The sequence below is a fragment of the Malaya genurostris genome, chromosome 3, assembly GCF_030247185.1.
Source record: "Malaya genurostris strain Urasoe2022 chromosome 3, Malgen_1.1, whole genome shotgun sequence".
NCBI lineage: Eukaryota > Metazoa > Arthropoda > Insecta > Diptera > Culicidae > Malaya > Malaya genurostris.
This window is the reverse complement of record NC_080572.1, coordinates 219717200-219744012: the sequence shown is the minus strand read 5'-3', so window position 1 is coordinate 219744012 and position 26813 is coordinate 219717200. Positions and strand designations below refer to the sequence as shown.

Sequence of the window (26813 nt, the reverse complement as noted above, 5' to 3'; positions counted from 1 at the left end):
ATTCTTAGATTTCATTTGAATCTTAGATCGGTTTAGCCATCTACGAGAAAAATGAGTTACACAATTTTGATTTCGTTTCACATATCATCCTGTAGTTCCAGAACCAGAGCTCGGAACCAAACATAATTCAGGAACTTTGTTTGGGAGCATACGATTTTTCGTATGAATCTGAATTTGTAGAAAAGAAATTTTCCGAGAAAATTAAGTGAAATTATTTGTCACACACGCATTTGCTGATCTCGACGAACTGATTCGAATGGTATATGGATGTTATGTTGTTCCAGCATTTTTTGCTGTAAGTAGTTTAAAACAAAATAATTAAAAAAAATCTGCCATCATCTGGTTTATATATGTCATATTCGAACGACTATGTTGCCAAAAAACGAGCCGTGCCAAAATCGGTCCGAGGCTAAATGTCATGAAAAAGGATGCTGTACACAATCCTTTTGGTACTTAGAAACAATTGTATGTAACAGTATAAAAAATCGTGTTTTCCGTTGCTCCCAAGCATTTCTTTGTCATACAGCGCTCAAAACTTGCACTGCTGGAATAGGGGGAAAAGTCGTTTACACAAAAATTTCGATATCTCCGTTACAAATGGACGGATTTTAACAATCTATGGCTTGTTGGATAGGTATTACCGTGCGGAATCTAAGTCTGAAAACATATTCTGTTTTCAAGGTCAATTGTGACAGATACTGTCAAAAAACTGAAAATTTTCACATAAAACTTTGTATAACTCAAAAAGTAAACATCCGATCTCAAAACCATTCAATAGCGTTTTGGGTGACGGGGAGACCTTTCATTTGCGACTAGTTCGATCAAAATCGGTTCAGCCATCTCTGAGATCTCGACCTCTTAGTTGACAACACACATACAGTCACACACACATACACACACACACACACACACACACACAGACATTTGCTCAGTTCGTCGAGCTGAATCGATTGGTATATGTCATTCGGCCCTCCGGGCCTCGGAAGTTTTTTCTAAAGTTTGAGCGAATTCTATACCTATTTTATATATATATAAAAATAGGTAAAAAAATGTAATTTCGGCTTTTCTGCTCAAAGAAACTAATAAAAACCACTTTCATACATCATTTACTTTTTCTAAAGCAGAAATTTTAGAGATCTCTAAGATTTTTCGTTTCATATTTCTACTGTCACTTGTCTCATACGTATCGACTCTAAAACTCACCCCACAGTGACTTTTGCACTGTAAGAATACGGTGAGAGTTCATCCTGGTGACTTTTGTCACTTCATTCGACTGTCAGAATCGTGTGACTCAGGCGACTCGACTTATCTCACCTCACTCGACTCGCAGAATAAGGGCCACTATCACCTTCCAGGGAAGACCGCTCCAGTCGATGACCAACATGCGGGCCACCCGCCGGGTCTTCGTAGCCTGGGGGTGTTTCCCGCGGACCCACACGGACTGAAGGATGCGGCCAACATATATATTTAACAAACGCCATCTGAAAGGCTCTCATGCTATACTCAATTCACCGGTCACTACCGATCGCCAACTGAAAGCTGGATTCTCGAGAATCCGCGTCCCCAATACTACAGTATATGATGATACTATTCTAGTTTTAAGTTAGACGATAATTAAGATTAGAAAATACCCTTGGCATCTTAGAGCTTAAGCAGTGTGCCTTAAAATTATATTATATTATTGAATAAAAAAAGAAATTGGTCACTTTCTTGATTCCTTCGATTAACTATAAAAAAAAATTAAATACCCCTATTACAGCACAGAAACATCAAGACAAAATATGATAGTAAAAAATGTTATTATTTTGATGATGCAAATTGTTTCGTTTAGCCATAAATAACGTTTATGCTAAATTTGAGTCATATAAAAAATACAGAATAAATAAAATAAAATCTGTCATTTACGGTTGAACTGCTCACATGCAAACACACATATCCACACACAAACAGTCGTTGCTCAGCTAGACGAACTGAGTCGAATGGTATATGACACATTGTCTCGTTATATAACGTTTCTATACGTGAAAGCAAAAAGCCTTGAGACCAAGTAAACATTACTCGTTATTAGATTTATTGACAGACCAACAACTTTCAACGATGATCAGTTGTTGAACGAATATGTATTTTGTAATAGTTTAAAAGAACAAACAATCGGAAGGAGATATAAAAAAGATAGATAAATTACTATTAAAAGAGATAAATAATACATCACTCAATTAAAAGTAAGTAAGTAAAAAGTAACATCCATTTAAGAGAGACTTCTGATGTCAATTTCAAAACAATCGTTTCAAAACAATTTCGTGGATTAATTTCATTACTGGTTTTTCGATGAAAAACAAAAACTGTACAAGCTCAGCAATGGCTTCCAAAGTGTTATTGAACCCAGGTGGGCTGAGGCATCGACTAACACATTACGCTATATCTGTCCTCTCAAATGAGTTTATTTTATTCATCTGGAACAGAACCGATAATAACCGCTAAGCGAAATTTACTACCAGAAACGGTTGTTGCTTTGTTGCCTGACTCTTGCCGACATTCAGGCAGAATAGCCATCTATTATCTGGGAGAAAATCTACCAGCCCCTTTCGAAGGGGCATGCACGTGCGAAAAGTAAATATCCAACTGGTACCTACCATTGAAACCATCCAAATTGACGTCTCCAATTTTCCCCAAACTAGTACCGAAACGTCCACTCAGCTCATAGTCGGTCGAAAGCACCGTCTGGAGGTTGAAATTTAGCTTTCCTTCGTTCAAAAAAATGTATACCGCGCCATTATCGAATTCCGAATTCTCGCTGTACATCGGCGCCGAGATGGCCAAATCCGGCAATCCATCTCCGTTAAAATCCTCCGTCAGCAGTGCATAGCCAAAGTATTCACCCTGTTGACGGCCGGGGAATGTGTATAGGATTTTGATTTGGGTTTCGCGGAACGCGTCGGCATTGATGATATCGAAAATGTAGACTTCCCCGGTTTGAAGTGTCATCTGCGGTGCACTTGCGACATATAACAGTTTTGTGTTGTCTTGGAAGAAGCCAGAACTGACCGCATAACCGAAGTACGAATCGTCCTCCAATCTGGTGAAGTACGGATTGGGCACATCGGTGACGTAGTTGATGATTTGACGTTTCGGTCGCTCCCGGTCCCCCCGTCGAAGGTCATCCGACCGGCGGCTGATGGTGATATTCTCGGCGACGTAGCGCCGGTAGCGAATGACTGTACCGCGCCAATTAAACACACCTGGAGCTCCGATCAGAATCTCCTCGTTGTCGTCGGTGACGTGCACACTCAGGCCCTGCTCGCCGTACATGTAGTTGTAATGGGTGAGTCCGTCGTACTTGAATAACTGTTTATCTGAGGGTGAAACGTAAATCACGTTTAATTAGATCAGCTGAACTTGATTAGCACACACAACGGAATGCACATTGAAAGCTTTACGGCGTAAAAAGACTTCAGTGTGTGATCTACCTTCAGGCCTCACCTTTCAATCGCAGCGGATAGATCGGTCGGACCGACTTGGGTTGATTGGTTTCCGTGCCGTCGGTGACATAGCAGATTCCATGCAGCAGGTAGTAATCCTGCAGTTCGGTAACGATTTTCGGCGCACAAACCACGAACCGATCGCCGTCGGAACCGTGACCATCCATGCTGGCACCGAGCATTTGGTAGTCCTTCTTCTCGGAACTGTAGGCGAACGGTTCGTTTTCGTTGTTGGTGTTTCCATTCCGATCCACGTAGAACGGAGTGCATTCGCCGCTGTCGTACAGGCATTTGTAAAGTGCCCCGGTTTCGTTGATCTTGCGTTGCGTCGCGAGGTCCGATTGTGCCCTTGGCGCTCCGACGATGACGCTGGGGGAGAAATAATGAACAAAATTATTCGTGTCAATGTTTGGAATATTTTCGATCATCACTAGCATTAACTACCAATGAACATAAGAAAATTTGATGATTTTTAGGGGTAATTTTAGATTTTAAGTCGATGAACCTGTTTTGCGGGGGTTTTGAAAATTGCATATTACAGTAAATGAGGTACGATAACGATAACAATTACGTATCATAGTTAGTTATTCTATCAGGATAAAAGCACCTTTTACAATTTTGGCATAGTTTTCTCTGACAAATGGAAAAACTGCGCAATCATTCCATCAAATTATTCTGCCCTGATAGGAGCCTCATTTTCACCAGAGATGGATCCGTTTTTACAAATTTTTGATTGCGGTTAATTTATAAATTGCAATATGAATCATAGCATTAAAAGGAGCTTAAAACTTCTGAGTTATACAACAGATTGATATTTGTTCGATTTTTTTGACACTGAAACTACACAGCTTTCTGAACCCATTTTCACCAAAGGCGTCAAAAGAAGTAGAAGTCAGCATTCGTAAAATTGCCCAGAAAAAATAACAATTTTTATTTATTTTTACTTGACTTTTCAAAAGAAAAGTTGAAAAAAAATTTTGTTTCTAAAAGTTTTCAGAACAAATAACTACTGACAGATAAGCCATATTTTATTTTGATGCTGATAGTATTAGGGCAGCTCTTGTTGTTAGAGTGATTCAAAAATAATTTTCCGAGCGCCATTGTGGTATCTCTAACGGTTTTAGTGTTACAGCTATTTTATTAGAACAACTCAGGGTGTTCCTAAAAAATCAGATTTTTTGCTCTAGCATTTTTATTTTTCACTTCTTGTTTTTGGTGTCTTTGAACATCTTCTAGAATTTATAAAAACCAATTTTTTGTCGTTAATACGACTTACTTTACTATGGGGCGCCTTTCCAAACATTACCCTGCACAAGAATCGGTAGAAGTTAATCATGAATATCTCTTGTTGTATTTAACATATTTTCTTTTCCATACCTTCGGAAATATGTTCAGTAATTTATGATAAAAATTTCAGTGGTAGCAGATATCCAAAAATAACTCAAAGTTTTAGTGTTCTAAAATGTTTAGCATGAACGAGCATTGCGGTGAAATTCAGTGCCAAAATAAGGCGCGCAGAATTCGAAAAATATGAACTGAACGAATCACCGCACAAAGCGTACCGTGAAAAACCGACACATAGAAATACGGTATATTTTCAGTGATTGAGAGCTTGTGCATGTTGTTTAGGGCGGTCAATTAAATCATTCAATTTATAACCTTATGGTCTTACTTTATGACAAAAAAAGAGCCGGAATTTTCAATTTAAAATTTTCGCGCTTGTCCAATCGGTAAACTGTTATTCTCTCAACGTTGGCAACACTTGTATACACATTCTGTCAAATTTTGACGCATATCGTACGATTAGTTTTTGTTTGGCGTCTATACAAAGACGTTGAAAAATTTTCGTGTGGCGATTTTTATAATGGATGAAAATTTAGAACAACGTGCGTGCATCAAATTTTGGATTAAATTGTTCCGAAACGTTGAAAATGTTAGAAAAGGCCTTCGGTGAATCGTGTCTAGGAAAAACACAGGCATACGAGTGGTATAAACGCTTCAAAGGTAATCGTATAAGCTTGGATCATGATGAGATTCCTGGCCGCCCAACAACATTTGTTACTGAAGAAAAAATTGAATCGGCGAAGCAAATCGTGTTGCAAAATCGTTCTGTACCGACTAGAGAGATTGCTGTGTTGTTGGGAATCTCTTATGGATCAGCCGAACTCATTTTAACTGATGTTTTGGGTTTGAAACGCGTCGCTTCTCGGCTGGTGCCAAAAAAGCTGAATTTCATTCGAACACATTGTGTCGATGTGGCCAAAGAGATGATTTCCAACGCAGATAGTGACTCCACATGCATCGAATGCATCATAGCTGGTGATGAGGTGTGGATCTATGAATATGACGTCGAAACCGCACAACAATCGACCGAATGGCGCTTCGAAGGCGAGCCGTTGTTCTAAATTTTCATCCATTATAAAAATCGCCACACGAAAATTTTTCAACTTCTTTGTATAGACGCCAAACAAAAACTAATCGTACGATATGCGTCAAAAATTGACAAAATGTGTATGAAAGTGTTGCCAACGTTGAGAGAATAAAAGTTTACCGATTGGACAAGCGCGGGAATTTTAAAATGAAAATTCCGGTTCTTTTTTGATCATAAGGTATAACTGATTTTCTCGCCTACAGCGAAATTGTTCATTCTTTGTTACAAATCTGTGTACTGTTCGTTCGGTTCATAAGCGAGAGATGTGATTGTGGTCGATTGAGCTCCTATACATCGATGTAATTAATTAACATTCTTCAATACTCAGATACACGGTAGTTCCCATAGGAAAAAAATAACAAATCCGATCAGTTATTATGAATCTTACAGAAAGCTTTATTTACTCTTCTTATGTATTTCGAATTTCCTGATTCAAATAGCCAAAACCAAACATGTTTTAAGAAATTTTGTTTTAATCTCTTTTTTAATTTATCACTTATACATTGCTATATGTTTCAGATACAACTATTTAACAAATATGTTTTGTCATTTCCCAAAAGGTACCCCTGAAAGTTCAAAATAACGAATCTCTTGGTTTATAAATTGAGAATATTTGGTTTAATTTGTTTTTTTACATGTACAATACGTCGTTCGTAACAATCACTTCACCTACAGTATCACGAAAAATGCAATGATTCTAAATTTTTGGTACCATTCGACTTAAATGTATTTTATATGTTTGTTTATATCTTGCCTTTCGCTATAGAAAGGTATTAGAATTGCTGGAGAACCCGAATATTGAACGGAGCCTCGGAGACCCATTACTTTATTTATTCTTAGACCATTACTTTATTTAGAAAATTCCAATGGAAAAGTTATCGAAAAAACTGATTTTTAAGAAGCACCCTAACTTAGGATATGTAAACCGCTCTAATATAAAAACAGTTAGAGATACACATCCAATATCTTCGACAAAGTTCCTTAAAACTGACTATTTTAAATTATTGTGGAAAGAAGGATGCATTGTTCTATCGCATACAAATTTGGAAATAATTTTTCAATTCATGGTTTGTTTTAGGACCACCCTAAAACCACTATGGCCGAAAAACGCAGTTTAATAAACTGCAACTGTGCAACTAATGAGTCGAAGACTTCAATCCTCTAAGACCATTAGTAAAAGTGTAAACAATTGTTTCCTGCTAATTTTACTTCCTGGACCACTGTGCAATGTCTGTACAAGGCTGAATAAAAAAAAACTCATGTGACTTGATTATAAAATATAAACAAATAAACTTGAAAAATGTTATTTTTTTAGTTTATTCAAACTTTTGGCTTGCACTGAATAAGGGTGCCAATATATTGGGATTACCTCTAATTTCATAAAGCGCTAGTGTTGAAAAGTTTAGGCACCTCGAAAAAAGTCCCCATGGAAAATTTGAGCTAAATCGAATATGGGAAAGGGGTGCTACCTGGCGGTAAAGGTTTAGGAAAATCACCATAGGGGGAAGATGAGATTTACGAAATCGAAATTTTTTTGACCCCAAATGTCGTAGAATTGCATAAAACGTCGAGATTTAGTGTCATCTCAAAAAAAATTTTTATTTATTTATTTATTTATAATTATGAAATTCATCTGACAATAAAATGGTCTTAATGAATATGTATCAGTCAAGTCATAAAATTGTAGAACGTAGTATTTTCTGCGAAAATTTGTGAGTTGGTTCACAAAAATCGAAGAGATGTTCAACAGTGCCAAACGTCCTCAAACAAGATGTTATCGGTTCGTAATACCCGAACGTCGTTCGATGAAATCTCGGCTGCAGTAAACTGGTGGAGCGCAGCGATCGTTGTGAAGCACGGAAATCAAGTTGAGACAGAATCTTCGAAGAGTCGATATCACCGTTCATCAGTTTTGCCACGAAAACAGCTTGCTGAATTTTTCTGCGTCTTTCTAATGAGTCGAGTCCGATCAGTCGACAGCGATCAGGATACGGTGGAAGCTCAAGCGGATTCCTCCAAGGGAGGTTTCTTAGAGCAAGACGAACAAATCTTTTCTGTACGCGTTCAATCCGTAAATTCCAAACCAGCTGATACGGATTCCAAATTAGGCTAGCATTTTCCAGTATAGGACGAACCAAGGAGCAATATAACGCTTTCAAACAATGCGGATCTTTGAAGTCCCGCCCGATCTTCGCAATGAAACCTAATTGCCGTGTTGCCTTTGAAATTATAGTTGAACGATGTAGATTGAAGGTAAGCTTAGCATCTAACAAAACACCAAGATCATTAACATGATCAACTCTCTGGAGTTTTAGTCCATCAATTTCATAGTCGAATCGAATTGGATTCAGTATTCGGTGGAACGTTATGACCTGGCATTTTGCAATGCTGACAATAAGCCAGTTTCTATGACACCAGGCGACGAATGTATCAAGAAGATTTTGAAGCCGGATGCAGTCGTCGATAGAACGAACTTCAAGATACAATTTCAAATCATCGGCATATACTAATCTGCAACCAACACCGAGCAGCGAAACAGCATCATTGAAGAACAGCAAAAACAAAAGTGGACCCATATTACTGCCTTGAGGAACTCCAGATAGATTTGAAAACGGAGATGATACACAGGAGCCTAGCTTTATTCGCAAAACTCTACCACATAAGTAAGAGCAAAGCCATTCAATAAACTTTTGTGTTGCACCCAGCCGCGAAATCTTGCACAAAAGTATTCGGTGGTCAATTCGATCGAAAGCTGCTTTAAGGTCAGTGTATACTGCATCAACTTGTACTCTCTTTTCCAAACTCGAGATACAAGTGGAAGTGAAATCTAAGAGATTCGTGCTGACCGAACGACCTGGCATAAATCCATGCTGATCAGAAGAGATGTAATTTTTTGTACGAAGAAGTACCTCAGTGCTCACAATTATTTCAAATAGCTTAGATGCAGCAGATAAATTCGTTATGCCTCTGTAATTCCTTACGTCAATACGATCACCGCTCTTGTATACAGGAAACATAAAAGACTGCTTCCAAGTCACTGGAAAAATTCCTTGCTCAAATGATTTGTTAAATATAGTGCACAAAGGATCAGCTAAAACAGGAGCACAATGACTATACACCACAGAAGGAATACCATCTGGTCCGGGCGAAAACGATCGTTTTAACTTTTTCGCTGCGGCAACAATCATAACGGGAGTAATCAAAAATGTGTCAATGTGCGCTATATTCTCAGGAACATCCACCGCGGCGGTCTCCGCTTCGATACCGGAGGCAGTATTTTCAGCAAACACAGAAGCAAAGAACTTTGCGAACAGATCGCATGAGTCCAAGGTTGACATGGATTCAACACCATCGAGACAAACTTTTGAAGGAATCGATGAGCACTTGCGTTTCGAGTTTACAAAAGTCCAGAAATATTTAGGATTCCGACGAAGATTAGTTTGAATCCGCATAACGTAGGCTTTGTACAACCCCGCGTTTAATTTACGATAATTTTCACTGGAACTTTTAAACATTCGCTTTGTTTCAGAGCTATGCCAGCGACGATGTCTGCGCTGCCAAATATTGCGGGTACGTTTTAATCTACGAAGCCGTACAGTGGTCCAAGGTGGGCTCATTGGCCGTTTAACGAAAGGTAAATTTGAACTCAGCCATTGAATCAATGTGTCACAGAAAAAGGATGCCATTTCATTTACGTTACCGATTTCTTGCAGTGTTCTCCAGTTAACATTTTGTAAGAATTCAAGTAAAGCAGCAAAATCTATTTTCCTATAATTTAATGTTCTGGATTCATTCACGGACTCCATGTGACAGGAGTTGCCTTCGCCGTTAGTAGGCCACGTGATAACTAAAGGCGGATGGTGCGGGTCGACGGGTAGTATTGGAGCAACACTACAATCAACAACTAATTGATGCTCCAAAGAACAAAAAACCAAATCAAGCAATCGTCCGAGATGATTTCTGTGTTGGTTAGCTTGACAAAGATTTAGGTAATCCATGCCGTCAATCAACGCCGTGCCAGCAGCGGGTAGCAACGAAGAACAAGAGGAGAGTGTTTCCTCATTCCGTTGATTCCATACAATGCGGGGCTGGTTGAAATCACCGCACACCAGAACAATATCATTAGCAGAACTTTTACTGCACAATTCCGAAACAGTTGAAATGTGCGCATCGATCACATCAACGTTTTGGCTTTTATCAGGGGGAATGTACACACCGCATAGAAGTAACTTTTTACCCCGTACTGTAGTACTCGCACACACTTGTTCAAGACAGTTTCCATTTACCGTTTCAATAATAGAGCTGGCATATTTTCGAGAAATAGCAATCAATACTCCACCAAACGATACTTTGTCGCTATTCGCTGAGCTGCGGTCGCAGCGGAAAACATTAAAGGAGTTCCCAAATAACTGCTGCGAGTTGATTCGGCTATCAAGTCCAGTCTCGGTTAGAATGATAATATCGAAGTTGCAGTCACTCGTTGCTAAGAAAATATCGTCAATTTTTGTCCTCAAGCCTCGAACATTTTGATAGTATACCCAGATGTCAGCCACATCATTCTGCAATACGGGATAAGACGAATCAGCGCTTGAAAATCTGGGAACTGACGGATACTTGCCAAGAGGAGTAGTTTGGAAGCCCCCTTCACCACACCTACCCACAGGACCGGGACGGCTGATGAACGCTGGCAGCGATGGCACGACTGGGGCAGGGGGGTCAGAGGCTTCCACAATATCATCTACGGTGCGTCCCAGTATGCTGCGTTGAATTATTGCTGAGTTATTCCTCCTTGCGAAGAAACAGGCGTTGGAGATGGATGAACAGCAGAAGGTTTCCAAAATTTTTGAGTTGATTTCTCCTCGAATTGACGGAAGTAGATTCCTTGGGGCCAAGTTGAAGGGTCCAAGGCAATAACTTGTAAGGCAGGATCGAGGCCAACTTTAAACGATACAAAGGTCATTTTGCTAACATCGCTACCTTTAGCGACCAGTTTTACGACTACTGGGTCTTCGTTCATTTCAAGATTAGCTCGTACCATAGCAGAAATCTCATCATTGGTGACGTCTGGACGTATACGTGACAAATATAGCCAAAACTTGTCAGGTGGTTGTTCACAAACTGGAACACAAACAACGTTCTCTCCAATCTGCTTCGATCCAGATTGGCATTCTGAAGCTTTTTGTTCCAAATCTGGTCCACGAGGTCTTTTGGCTGGACGGCGACCCTCGATGAATGGCCAGCGCTTATTGAACGTTGTGGGAGTCAATGGAGGTTTCGATAATGATTTAATTTCGTTTTGTAAACCATTAATTGCTTCCGTGAGCGACACCAACGGTGGATTTTCATCTGCCAATTTCGTTATAGAACGGAGATGCGAGTTTTCAAACAAATTGGCGCAATCATCACACATCCAGAATAAATTTTTTCGATGTGATGAGAAATAGCCCAAAAGAGCGCGGGATACTCCAGAGCATGCCATATGAAACATGCGTCCACAGTAGCCTCTGCACACAACGAAATCGATGCCTGCGATAATCAGACTGCACTTTGCACAATTTTTCTCCAAACTCATTGTATGTGCAGGAAAGCGCCTTTAATTATGCAGCAGGTACAGCACAGCAAGGAAATGTTCTGACATTATCGATTTTCAAGGATTTAAAAAAGTCCCAGAAAGTCGATTTTATCAACAACAATTTATTTCGAGATGACACTAAATCTCGACGTTACACGTAATTTCAAAACTTTTGGCATCAAAAAAAAATTATTCAATTTCGGAAATTCCATGAAAATAATGAATTTTTCAAGATCTATGAAAATTTCACTTCAAACGACGATGCACTGCGATAAAATAGAATAGCTGCGTTTTTTTAGAATAGCATCTTTCTTCTCATTCGAATAGGCACCGCAAATGCTAAGCGCTTGGTTTAAGAAATGATGCCGAGTATGTGATATAAACACTGAAGCATGCTTTTGTGAACAACTCAAATTAATCTGAATTAATTGGTTTCAAAAACGAGCCCAAATTAATGTCAGAAATTGTTTAATAATAAGACAAAAAATATTTTCATGAGACTGTTTTGAAGATAAAAGCATTATCACACCACTAGGTGCATTAAGAAAGGCTTTTATAATAAATAGATATAGAACTTGCTTAAACTAGAGAAGAAAATTCCGAATTGCAGAAAAGCATGTTAGTTTTGTTCGTATTCAGGTCATTCAGTTATGTCTCTGATATTACCAACATGACATTTTATGACAGGTAGCATTTTCTGATCCAAAGAAGTTCAAAAACAGGTTATTTTTGAACTTCTTTATCTAGTGTCGTTTTCGTTTTTAAATGGTGTAGCGAAAGTTGCACTGAAACCGTTCGTTTTTACCAATTGAACTACACCAGTGCTACACTTTTTCTGCACCAATACCACTGGTGTAGCACTCATCAAAAGTTTGGTGTAGCTCTGTGCAATGGAATCGTTTATTGTAGTCAATGGTTACTGTTTATGTTTTCGTCATTTTTTTTTCGGTGTATTGCAAATTAAAAACGAAAACGCCATAAAATTGAGGCAAATGAAATAAATCCGTTTAATGAATTGTATTGAAAACACTTTTGAGTATCTTGGGTTGGGGTTTTTTCATTGAAAAAGGCTTTATCATGTAAGATTTTTATTAGCTTTATTTAAAAATAAGATAGTTTTATCTTCTAACGTGCTGAAACTAATTAAGCTGCATGATCGGGTAGATTAAGTTCACTTGGTTCGGTTGGTAGTTACTCTGTTCGATAATGCTATTACAGGATCTGACGTTAAAAGCAATCGTTTGAATGCATCCTTCAAATTCACTAAAAGAATGAATTTCCGCGAATGGAACTCCTCATACTTGCGAATTAGACCAGTAGGAAGCAGAGCATGTTTTATAATTGCAGCCCCATACACTATCAAGCAGATATGTACTTCTGTGGTTCAGTTGATTAACGGACGTGTGATCTAATGGTTCTCGGTTCAAGTAACTGTCACTACAAAATTTGAATTTCAAGTCATGTAATTTCAAATCAGAATATTCTACATTGGCTAAACATTCGTGAACTACAAAGTGCCCCTCAATCCTCGCAGGAGGGAAATGGAAGCTTCTCTCCCTCTAGAAAAAGGGTGACAACGAGATCCAATACAAAGTTTTTTTTTATTTAAAAAATCTGCTCAATCGGCAACGTAAAGCTTATACGCAAATAAGCCTGAATAAAAATATCTTTTAAATTAAAAAAATTTATTCGTGAACTGCTACCATCTATGTCCATTGTTTATTATGTAAAATCACATGATATTTTTAATCATCTTTCTGTAAAACTTGTATGCATCAATGAGACTCAAATAAAAAATGCAATATTCAATAATTGCATTTTAAGGAAGTAATCCCAATGGATCCAAAGTCGCCCTTTGTTGAAGTAATCTAAGCTGTTAGGAATGTGCGGGCAAAAATGGCCAACTAATAAAAAGAAAAAAAATGCCTTTGATGGTATAGGAGATGAATAGAACCAATCAGTCTCCGTAACAAACGAAATTATAGATGCCATTTAATAGCTCAAAAATAACATGATATTTGATAAGCTCGTTAAACCATTTGTCTGCGCCTAACTATCAGATTGTCAAAATGTAGGAAGCTGAACAGCTACGATCTATGATATCGCAAAAATTATCTAGATTTCATCGTGTTGACGTAGGACTACGTCTTTCTTCACTATGCTCACCTGGGTTCCTTTTTCAAAACCTCACAAAACGAAAGTATAACGAAGTTACTCCAGATTTGATTTCCTGATAACTTTTTCTCTGTTCAAGTATTTTTTCTAATTTTTTCATAAAAACGAATGAAAGAAGGTGTAAGCTTGATGTTGATAACACATGGATCAATAAGTCCCGAGACTAACAATGGAAACAACATTTTTTTGCAAAACATAATCACCTTTTAGGGTGATACAATGGTTCCAACGTTTTTCCAAATTTTCAATACCATGTTTATAAGAATATTTATCTTTCGCTTCAAAATAAGCTTCAGTTTCAGCGATGACCTTCTCATTTGAGCCAAATCTTTTTCCCTTGAGCATTTTTTTAAGATCAGCAAAGATCCAGTAGTCACTGGGGGCTAAATCTGGCGAGTATGGGGGGGGGGGACCTTTTTCATGCTCAAATTTTCATGAAGGATAGTAAATACACTTCCATATGATATCTGTGTCATCTCAGCAATCTCACGGAGCTTCACTTTACGATCTTTCATTATAATTTTTGTCACTTCACTCACATTTTCCGGTGTAACGGCTTCCACAGGTCTACCCGAGCGTTCCGCGTCATTTGTGTCGGTACGACCACGTTTAAACTCGGCGAACCACCGACAAATCGTTGCTTTTGATGGACAAAAGTCCGGATAACATTTTTCAATCCATTGTTTCGCTTGCACGGTGTTTTTACCCATTAAAAAACAATGTTTTATCAAAACACGAAACCACGTTTTTTCCATTTTTTAAACAAACTACAAAACGACTTTACTCCAACCTCGATAACTCAGCTGTTTCTGGTCGGATCGACTTAAAACTTTGACCCGTTTCAAGCAAAGGTTAGTACTCTAGAAAAACGTGGTTACTGGTTTACTACGAGGGTCATCTCTGCTTTAGTCTCGCGACTTATTGATCCATGTGCTACCACGGTTATTATGAAAACATTGCTTAATTAGTGAAAAAAATACCAAATCTATAAATTTAAATTACATCTTTGCAAATCAAGGGTGAAAATCATCAGTTTAGTGCAAATCTAGAATAATTTGATTTGTTCCGAACAGTGTTTAATGTCGTAAAGAATTCCACAAATAGGCCCTTCTGAATACCAGAAATCCCGTACAGCATATTGGTAGTTTCTTTCAATGAAAAATGCAAATCCGAAATGAAATAATAGACATCAAAATTTTGTATGTTGCTATTTTTGTTGTCGTTGGACCGCTCATTTGTGAAAAAGCTACAAACAAAATCACGTAAAAAGAAAGCTCTCAACCAAAATCGGTTCATTTTGAAATCAATCGGCACTGCGGCATATCGAAGGTAAAAATCATCAGTTTAGTGAAAATCAAGAATAGTTTAATTAGCTGTGTGTAGATGCAAGATATGTGCAGATAAAGCCAGCATTTGGTTGCTTCGTATTCGATCAAAATGCTTCGAACAGCGTTCAATATCTCAAAAAATACACCATTCTGAAAGCCTAAAATGAATCCCGTGATTGCATCACTCAGCAGCTGCTGGTCGTTTGCGTGTGAGTAATAGAAAAAATACATTTAATTGGTCCGAAAAATGAAAAATGATAATCTGAAATGAAGCAATCGATTTCAGAATTCTATATGCCGTATTTTTTTTAGCCGTCAAAACCGCTCTTTTGATCTTTTGATCTATTATGTTCATCGTTCGCTCCGTTCGCAATGCGGCTTTCGCATCAAACAAATGCGAAAAATTCATCAAAGTATGAAAACAACGGAGGGAATACATCTTCAAATCGACAGTTCTAAGAGTCATTAGTGTTATAATCCCCAATTATGATAAAATCATTTAGTTCCTCACTATTTTCAGTGTCTCGGCATAGAATCAAGCAATGAGTTAATTGCATTTCCTCACATACATTAATTTGATTTTATAGAATCGAATTTCAATCAAAATAAGTGTCATCACTAATCCATACGACGTCCAACTTCATGGATGCCACGACTCGGTGCGGAATGTTAGCGTGACAGTGACAGATATACTTTGTGCGCCGTTCGCCAAATGAGAGGCAACCGATTTTTTTCGAAATTTTACTCGTGGAAATAATTGTCAACTGGGTTGAAAGTTTAAGAAATGGTAACCTTCGGTTCTTTTTAGAATACTGAGCATTTTACGAAGATCTAATGAGATTTCACTTGAAATGGATAATTTGTTAGTAAAACAATGTACCAAAATTGCATTGTGTGCATATTTAAAGTGATCTGCCACTTGTCGACAGCAGTCCTACGTCAATCTCGCGATTAGGATTCTAACATTGCCTACTATAAGTTTTTCATCAAAATCGAGTTCGTTAGGAGCTATCAAGTCGGCTTTGTGATGAGACGCACTAAAATGCTGCAAATATTATATCTCAAAGCACTACATGATCATCGTTCCCGAAGTGAAGTAGAACATTATCGATCAGTAAGTTTATGAAACATGGATTCTATCATCATCCAGAAGGGTAAATACCTTCCCTTACCCGTATTGGATTAAAATTGTAGTAAGATCTTAGTGAAAAATACTTCAACCATTCCTTAAACGCTTGCCACAACCGATCAACATCTCAAGACGCTTCGTCATCTGTGCGAAATGATAAGCGACAGTCGTGCGTAACTTCCATCAAAATAAACACTTACACACACACATTATGCACTATAGTATTTCCGCTTATCTATCGTCACCAGCTGAGGACAGAAGGAAGTGCAAATTGCAACGCCAACAAAGATATGACCGAATGTGCACAGCCTGAACCGAGGGATGGTTTTCTGAGTTCTTGTAACCGAGAACGATAAGTACCCTGATAACCTCATACGGGCGTTGTTTGTTCCGAGGCGTGAAGTTTATCTATCATACAGTCCCACGAAATTGTACTGCGAAAAGATGAGTCAATCTGCGACCAATAGTTGTGTCACCTGTTGAGTCTGTCAGTCAAACGGACACATGACAGCAAGAATGCAACGAATTCCGATTCTCAGAAAATGACGAACATTTCAAGAGGAGCGTCTTTCGTGACAAGAGAAAAATGATGCGTTGTTGTCATTAGTCATACTTTTTATTTTTGCAAGAGTTAGAGTTTGGTAGAATGGAAAGAATGGAACCAGAACTTACCCGCCAGGCCTCAAAGTGAGTGCGAATCCGAACAGCGACGAACGCACTTTTCCGGTGTAATGCTGCAGCGGGGGTTCTTTGAACACATAGTTGGGCTGCGGGGACAGATTGAATCCGTCCGCGGTAATCACGAACTGGAGCGATAGGAACGCTAATATCACAGACACTGTCGATGGCTTCATCATCACGTTTTGCTGCTGTTTTTTGTTTGGATTCAACGTATGACGACTGACGACGGTTGCCGTTGTGCGTTGTTTGTTTTTGGATTTCACTTTTTAGCACTCGCTTATTACTTCATCTGGTTGCTCTCGGTGACGAACGGTCTTCGGTAACTTAAGGAAGTAAGGAAGTCATTGTGTTGGGGTGTTCTGTACTATACGGCAAAGTAGAAAACAATTAATTACACATCAATCAAACTGTCCGCGCATGTGAACGGTTGAGCCAGACTCCGAACATTCCGTTCCGTTTTCCTACCGATTATGAGTCATTTCTTATTGTGCTTGACATGTGAGGTAAAGTAATGTTGGCGTTAGTCTTGATCATCTAGAATTGAGTTTTTGAATTTTTAGATCATGAACATATCGCGCCCAATTATTTCTTCCGTTGAGGTTTGGCGAAATTTCTTGCCCAACCATTTAAAATAACCGATCTTAAGAAAACAACAAACTTCCTAAAAGTTTTCTTCTGTTTCACGGTCAAGAAATTTATATTTAATATTTAAAGTTTTCTATTCAACCAAATATTGAAAGTCAAGTTCACTTCGTACAAACTGGTTACCCACGAGGTACCAAAACCCCTGAACGATAATTGAAACAAGATATTTTGTTTGCGAATATGATCAGAGAAACGAATTGAGTGGAATTGTATCTAAATTTTGAAACTTTCAATGTGTATTACAGAAATTACTTATATGGAAAATGCATCTTATCTTAGACACAAAAAATTCACAAATTCTCAATAGGTTTCCCTTGATATTCAAAAAAAAAAAACATATGCAAATAAATGGAGCGTCGCAGTTCACGCAAATTTACGTACAAGAACATGCAATAGATCGTGTGTTGGGAAAATTCCATGACACAATATTCATTGTAATAGAAAAAAGAAAATAAATACTGATAGTGACAGCGGTGATTTCAACCGCGAATCATTGGATCACGAAGTATGTCCGTTAGTCGACTGAGCCACAGAAGCACATATTTGTTTACTATGAATTGTATCGTATGAGGGGTTAGGTCACCTATAAAATAATTTTTTTGAGGTGAAAACGACTTACTTAAATATGGGACTTTTCAAAATTTACCCTGTGCAAGAATGGGTAGAACTTAATCGTGAATATTTCGAATTGTACTAAACGCAGCAACATAATTCTCATGACAGCAGAAATATGATCAGCAATTTAAGATAAAATTTTCAAAAGTGAAAGATAACCATAAATAGAGCAATTCCATACGAAATCGAAGGTCGATTTTTTCTTGATTTTTTTTATGTGGCTCAAATTTTGCATATGCATTCCTTATGATCAAAAGTGATAATTTGCATCATAAGTTTGCCATTTTCACATTTTCATTAATATATGTTTCAGAAACGGTGGGTCCGATCGATTTGGTGTCTTCTGCAATATTTTAAGAAATTATAAGGACTATGAAACAAAATTTAACACTGTTGAAAAAATAATATTTTTCGATACCTTATGATCAAAAAAGAATCGGAATTTTCATTTTAAAATACCCGCGCTTGTCCAATCGGTAAACTTTTATTCTCTCAACGTTGGCAACACTTTTATACACATTCTGTCAAATTTTGACGCATATCGCACGATTAGTTTTTGTTTGGAGTCTATACAGAGAAGTTGAAAAATTTTCTTGTGGCGATTTTTATAATAGATGAAAATTTAGAACAACGTGTGTGCATCAAATTTTGTGTTGCAAATGGATTTAAGTGTTCCGAAACGTTGAAAATGTTAGAAATGGCCTTTGGTGAATCGTGTCTAGGAAAAACACAGACATACGAGTGGTATAAACGATTCAAAGGTGGTCGTACAAGGTTGGATCATGATGAGATCCCTGGCCGCCCAACAACATCTGTTACTGAAGAAAACATTGAATCGGCGAAGCAAATCGTGTTGCAAAATCATTCTGTACCGATTAGAGAGATTGCTGTGTTGTTGGGAATCTCTTATGGATCAGCCGAACACATTTTAACTGATGTTTTGGGTTTGAAACGCGTCGCTTCTCGGCTGGTGCCAAAAAAGCTGAATTTCATTCAAAATCAGCGTCGTGTTGATGTGGCAGTTTTTGGCCAAAAAACTCAACCAATATCATCAACCAAGCACCGTACTCTCCAGATATGGCCCCGTGTGACTCTCCCCCAGACTCAAATTGCCATTGCGGGGAACGCGTTTTAAGACCATAGAGACCATAAAAGAGAATTCGCTGCGTGAACTAAAGGCCATACCTTCGGCGGCCTATAAAACTTGTATGGAAAATTGGATCAAGCGTTGGCATGCATGTATTGCCGCAGGAGGAGAGTACTTTGAAGGCGATAATAAAGAAATTTATTAAAAATTGAAATTTTGCGTTTTTAATAAAATTCCGGTTCTATTTTGATCATAAGGTATGTTGTAGCTGAAGTCCAAAGTGAAATACTGTCAAGTTTATAGAATGGAGAAATAATATTTTAATTATTAAAATAATGTACACTTTTTAAAATCATGAAATTTTTTTTTATTTATTGTTCAACAATTTTAAGGAAGAACGCTAAATTTCCAATTAAGACTATGTGTCAAAAAATTTATGTATATGCTACCGTTCTCGAGATACCTATCTTTGTAACAGGAAGTTTTTCTGGCCCGAAGAGGAGAATGACCTCTTTAATTGAAAATTGAATTTACATAGTCCTTATAAAAACCTAAAACATTTGCAGAAGACACCAAATCGATCGTACCCACCGTTTGTGAAACTTATATAATTGTAAATTTTAAGGGAATTTTCGTTTAATCCCTTCTCAAAAGTAAGGCTACAGTAAAAAGGGCAATTGATGATGCAAATTGTTTAGTTTGGCCATGAATCAAGCTTATAAAAAATTTGAGCCAAAACAAAAAATACAAAAATTAAATTTCAGAGAAAATATGTCATTTACGGTTGAATTGTCCAATAACTAAAACACATATGAGTAAAACTTATCATGTTTGCTTGCTTCTTTCGTACTCGGGCGACGATTTTGAGATAGTCTCAGTTCCGATGACTGAACGAGTATGAAAGATAAACTAGGTCGAAAATCGATCATTTCTTCTTGTGCGTTATTAGAAGAAACTGGGCGTCGTGATAGGAAACCTTTACCAACAGTAACACCAGACCTTCCGTTTGGTATAAGCCCTCGCTTGGATTGTATTCTGGAACTGAATTCTAGAACTGAATTTTAGAATTGAAATCAGGACCTGAAATCTGCTTGTCCTGAATTATGTACTAAATCTAGGGTTTAGGATTCAGCTTCAGTTTTGAATACAGGTTCAAAAGTTATATCTAAATCTATGAAACTGAAACTAGCTTCTGAAACTGAATTTTGGAACTGAATTCAGTTCCTTAATTCAGGTACGAAATTCAACTTCAGAATTAAGCTCTAGAATTAAATTCTGAAAATGAGTTCTGTTTCAGAATTCTAGAACGAAATTCATGAACGGTAGTGAAGCAGTTAAAAATTTTAAAATTCACAAAATCAATCAACTAATACGAACGATTATTGACATTCGGAAGTGTGAAAGAAGCATGTCAGATTTATTCGTATTCACGTCCTCCAGTCATGCCTCTGACATTAGCCATCCCCTCTTGAAAAATTTGAAAATTACACATGGCGTAAATGGACCCATGCATGGATGAAAACATTTTATGAATTTACATAATTTCTTATACACTTATTTGAAGCAGAAAATTGATGATAAAATTACTTCATAATTCTTTATTTTCCAATTTTTCTTTAGAAGTGACACTAAGCGTTAATTTTAAAATACTGTCTTATTCGTTGAAATATCAACGCATTCGAATTTAGATTTACATCGATGCTGGTTTTCGATCAAGTTTTCGATTCACTGATATCTATTTAACATTACTATATATTTTAATATGATCAAATGAGTAACGCAACGGACGTTTGAGAGCATTTATTTCGATACCGAAAATGTTACTGATTAAACGACATAAGCAGTAAGGAACACTTGTTTTTTTCCCTAATCATCCGAACTAGTTCAACGAAGAGAATGTTGTAGCGATACTATTCAAATGACCAAAGTGAGGCATCATCACACTATTAGGTGGATAGAGAAGCGGATCGTCATTTCATTATGAATGTTTGTTACTGACGAAAGTTTTACAAAAGGCATCATTCAATCAAATGTGTCATTTTTACGACACGAATCTTTCCGCCGAGTTGATGTTTTGATGAAAATTTCGAAAGCGAAAACAAATAAATGCATGTAGTAACCATCTGTTTTCACAGTTCCTGGCCATATTATAAGACCCATACTGAAAAATCACCTTTTTGCCATAATGTTCATAATTAGTAAGTGTTAATTGAATTATGAGATAACTAATATTACCTTTTTTATAAATAATTGTTTACAGTAGATGGACGATATTTTACGAAATTCATAAATTTGTAAGGACAGTCGACACGACTGCTATTTTTGAGGTTTTATTGTGTATACGAATCAGATCCTTCTTGGTTATAAGAGCATGCTTAAAAATTTCGCATTTCATAAAGTCTCAAACATTCTCCATAGGATTCGGCGAGCCAAGAACGGTATTTTTTTCCTCTTTTCTATACACGTATGCTTTTAACAACAATGTTGCAGTGCAGATAAATATTAAGTTTTCAGCAGGGGTCTAATAATTTAATTCAAAGTAGTTAAGTAAGGAGTGTATCGAAAATAAGCTATCCACATATATTTGTGTTGTACGCATGTATTTGTGATGATTTTTATGCTCAGATCACAGAATGCTGTGCGTTTGGCTGTCAGCTTTCGTTTGTTTACTGGTTTGTGCGGTTGAAATTCTGCGTTTTCAAATTGTCGCGTATTGAAAAGAAAGTGAAGTATGCCAAAACCACTCTCAATTGGCTTGCGGAAAAGGGTACAATAAATTTCGTTGAGAAAAATATCAATCCACCAAATTGCCCCAGCTTCGACCCATCGAACGATACTGGGCAATCGTGAAGAGGGTATTCAAGAAGACTGGTAAGGCAGCTGTGAACATGCAGGAGTTTAAAAAAATTGGGCTCTAACGTCCAAAAAAATGCGATGCAACACTTGTCCGGAACTTGATGAAGAGCGTTCGATCAAAAATTCGAAAATTCGTGAAGAAACAACTTAAATTTCATCCGGTTTTCATTATGCTCCAGTTTACTCTCGTACAATGAAGGATCAATTTTTAGTTTGAATAAAATATCGTTTTTTATCATAATTTAAAGAAAAATTTGTGGATAGCTTATTTTCGACACACTCCTTGCCTGAGTTTAGTAGAAAGTATGGATTCTTCTTCAAAAGAACGATTGAAGACAAGAGAATATTCAAGTATTTTCGATATCTTTGCCAGTAGTTCACCAGGCCACATTGTTTCACAGGCTATATAAAAGTTATATTTTCAAATATTCTACATGAACAATACTACTTGGTTTGTATTCTTTGCATTCAGTAGCCTGTCAAGGTTGAAGTTTTAGTTTTGGTATAAAAATTGCTACAATCTAAAATAATACCTATTATATGATATTACACAGCCAAGCATTATTGCTTCAGCAACATCAGTGCATTGAGCTTAACAGAGTTGAACATTTTAAACATTATAAAAGACAGTTACTTAGAAATTACATGACTTCTTACAATACCCATTTTATTGTATTCAACTCGTTTTCATATCAACACAAAATCCAATGCTGTATAAATTCGTGTCATTATTTGATATGTAGTTTTTGCTCACGATATAATGCCACCGAGTCCACCGTGCATTTCTCACACCACCTCAATACGAAACAGTAGCGCGCAAGCAATAAAAAAAAATGCGAAAAAGTTTATGTAAACTTTTTCAAATTTGGGTTGTTTTGGCTAAAATTTTATTATTCTGAGTTGCATTTTCAGACTCTTTGTGAAATTCTGCTACAAACACTACGTTTCAGTTCTAAAACCATCCCCGTGAAACGGAACAGTAACCGTTTATACATTTCAAAAACCAATTACTGCTCGGCAAAGCAAAATTTCAAAATTCTAATAATACTTAGTTGTGTTAAATTTGATTTCGAAAACTTAAGGGGTTTTGGTTTTTCGAAAATCGGTATAGTTTTTGAATAACGCGATTCATGTATTCCGCTACATTTCACCTTAAGGGCTGAGGCCAGTGTGTTTTAGGGCATTTTAGAGGGCTATTTTCACGCTTCAACGGTGACGAATATGAAAAACCCAAGTGACAATCTCTCAGGAAATAAGTTTAGAATATTCTGTGGAAATTTCAGAATGATTCATTGACTTTAGTGGTCGAGATAGTCATTTTTTAAAGGAAGAATTGCATAGCTGAAAACGGCAACTTTCAACTTGTTCATTGAATATCTCGCCTTCCAAAGCATGGATCAAAAATCTATCTTAACAATGTCTAAATAATTTAATTTAGATGCGATTAGTGCATAAAAAATATATGCTGTCGCAATAAAAATGAAGTGAATGTTATTTTTGTGAAGGTAAGTCGATTTCTATGGCGGCGTCATTTTAGTTCCCTGGTAACGGAACATGAGAGAGAAATAAAATCGGCTCAAAAAGGCTGCGGTAGCTTTCTTGGATTTTATGTGATGTAGTCCAGCTTGTAACCGTAAATATCAAAACTTTCTTGGCAACCCGGCCACATCGAGAGTCATTTTGCACATTTGCGAGAGAGCATGGAGATAAACGTAATACGCAGAGCGAGCCACGTGGTTTTACGCGACCTACTGGCCTCAGCCCTTAATTTCAGGTTATTCAGAATTTATTTTCAGACTTCCATTTCAGAATTTAGTTCCAGATTACAGGTTCAGAATTAAAAACTATGACTCTGGAACTGAATCCTAATTTTGGATTTTTGTACTAGTTTGTTGACTATATTTTGGAACTTGATTTTGGGACTCGAATCCACACTTTTGATTTAATTTAAGGTTTGGAATTCAAGTCTTCAGTTCTAGAACGTAATTCGGAACATGGATTCTGAGAATAAGTTCAGCTCCATAATTCTAGAACTAAATTTATGACCTGATTTCTAGATTTAGATTCCGAGCCTGAATTTTTCTACTGAATTCTGAACGTGTCCCAGATTTCTAATTAAGTTATTGAATCCAGTTCTAGAACTTAGTCCTGGCTCACCATTTCGGTTCTGGTGTAAATGATAACAAACAAAATCATCAGTTATAAACATTGAATAAATTACGCAAAGCGGATCTTTTTGGAACCATTAAAATATTTTAAAAAGTTTCTGATAGGTTTACCTCTACTTAGTATTTAAATATATAAAACCAAACCGTGTTTGTTCCGTGTTATTATTTATATGGTAGAATACGTTTACCGTCAATAAGTCGTACTGCAGTATAAATTAACCGTTAAAATTATGGAAGCGAAACAAAGAAAGTTGCATTAATCAACAATCTAATACGAATGATTATCTATGTTCGAAAGTGAGAAAGAAACATGCCAGTGGCAGAATGTTTTGTATTCTGTGGCAGCTAAAGTTATTAAATAACCGTAGAGGCTCGTATGATTCTGAACGCTAAGAATCGGCAGCGAAGTCTGTTGAAACTGAGAAATGTCAAATTCCACAAAAGGTATGTAATGCCAGGACTTTGTTTTAGAGGCTCGTAGATGCCAAGGAATAACCTTACTTACTTATTTACTTCGCGTCAAGTCATTGTGAAATTTCTCAGAAAAGGACACGCCAAAGTTGCAATACCGTTCTACAAGCTCGAAATCTCTACTTACTCCAACCAATATCAAAAAATGCCTGAGCTGGGTAGAAGAGCATAAAGATCACTATAGGTCGAAACGTATTTTCTCAAATAAAGTGAGAGGTTTAGAGTGAAGCGTGTCTGGTTGGGAAACGATTCAGTATACTGTCCTACATCCAGTCAAAGAAAATATCTGCGGGAGCTGTTCAAAGCAAGAGTTTGGTTGCTAGGAGTTTTCCACACAAAATTTGAACACATTGGAAATGTTTAAGACTAATAAACGTATCTTTATGAAGTTAGCCGTTAGGATGTTTGAACATAATTACCAAAATGTGGTCCTTCAAGACAACAATGATAAGAAGTGTCAAAACCTTTTCTGTTGTGCCTGGAAGGAGAAAAATGGAACCACCACTTTGGACTGTCTCTTCCAATCTCTTCAACTTGAAAATGTTTTGGCCATCGTGAAGAACACATTTACAATCCTTACTATCGCAATTAGAGAAAACTTTCCGAAATATCTTTTGACAAAACGAGGCTCCTATCACGGGAAATTCAGAAGATTTGCCATCCCCTTTCACCTGAAAACTAATATTCTCATCTAAAAACAAGCTTCGAATGTCCCAGCCCATTCTCAATGGTGGTGGTGGTGGCTGTTTATTAATTTGTTACGCTGAAGCTTTTTCAATGTATTTTTCACTGTAAAAAATTAATTGAAATCAACATTTATATTACACCCGAAAATGCCGCACTTGTTTATTCTTGGAACAGAATGCTTTCGGACTGTAAAGCAATGTTTCACTGAACATTATCGGTTTCGAATGTTTCATCTTTATCAACAATTAGGAAACTACAGTTCGGCAAAACATTTATCGAAGCGGTCGAGAAAAACTCGAGGAAGTTATCAACTGTTCTTCGGCCCTAAATAATTTTCACAAATCTGTCACTAGCAGACTGAGCCCGTGTCAGTTATATTCAAATCATCACCAACACTTTTCTCACTACTCCCCTAAAAAAATGGATTGATTGTTTGTAACAATGTCAATATTTTGACTCGCTTGTTAATGTTGGTTGTTGAAAAGTCAACAGGACAAAATTTAAAAGTATCCCAAAATTTTTAGTTATGTAACAATACTGTCTGTGCTATGAATTGAATCTAAGCTCACCAATCCTCACTACTTTGATTCGAACTTTCATTCCGATTTATGTGCCAATCATCACGCAATGAATCATAATCCGGAATCCTTCAGCCAATAGGATAAACATGCAACAAGTTATTTGCTGTCCTCGCATGTCAAGCTTGTTTCATTTTTCTTTGCCGGTAAGTTTTCTTGTTTTGTGTTTTTTTTCGGAATGACTCACAACCGCCGCTACAACTTCTTTGCGCTTGTCGCCAACAACTCTCGTGATTGAGGACAAAAAACTTGATCCAAACATTGGATTAAGGTGATTTGTTGGGTTTTAATTCAATGGTCGTTCAATGCCAATTTCACTTGGTAAATACTTTCTTTATTGATAGAGCGGTGATTTTAAAGAATAAACTTTAAACCGGACCTTCCAAACACTTCTTGCACTTATTAGGCTAATACAAAGTTTTCAAACTATTTGCAGTGGGCTTTCGTAAACCACACCTCACTCATCACACGAATCGACAGTATCGAGAACCGCACAGAACTTTACTTTGACAAACCACTTATCGCGAATTCAGGCAAACATCATCGGCTGATAACGAGGCGGCACCTTGTCCAGATAACCACACCAAATTTATCTCACCAACACTCGATTCGCGCTCTTCAAAGCAGTACAGCAGTAGAAGTCTGAGGCAAACACGTCTGGTCGCGGGAACGATTGCGGCTCAACTGCTTTCCGATACCGGACTGATAGCCAAACGAGTGTGACGTTGTTGAAGCGGCTCCAAAGACGCTTGTTTTGCGTAGTGCGTTATGGGAAAAAAGCTCCACGCGCACCGCTGAGAGCGTGAATTGCGCCACTCGGAAGCACGTGGTTAGAATGAACGAGGGAATGAATGAATTGGCCTGATCAGTTATCGAAACATTTTTTAAAGCTTGTACTGAGACTATAATGA

At 37.3% G+C, this 26813-nt stretch overlaps 1 protein-coding gene across 2 annotated transcripts in view; it reads right to left on the bottom strand.

The window, feature by feature from the left end:
- The window catches only part of LOC131435440 (integrin alpha-PS3), a 43351-nt gene extending 16769 nt beyond the window's left edge, over positions 1-26582 (bottom strand). Inside the window, exons 1-4 of one of the 2 annotated variants that reach the window (XM_058603333.1) lie at positions 26282-26582; positions 16787-17159; positions 3481-3848; positions 2634-3353 (exon numbers count right to left, since the gene is read on the bottom strand). In XM_058603333.1, the coding sequence (XP_058459316.1) occupies positions 2634-3353; positions 3481-3848; positions 16787-16971 (1273 nt within the window). In that variant the 5' untranslated portion in view covers positions 16972-17159; positions 26282-26582. The remainder of the gene's footprint in view (positions 1-2633; positions 3354-3480; positions 3849-16786; positions 17160-26281) is intronic. The other variant, XM_058603334.1, reaches the window with a different exon arrangement.
- Between the last annotated feature and the right edge of the window lie 231 nt (positions 26583-26813).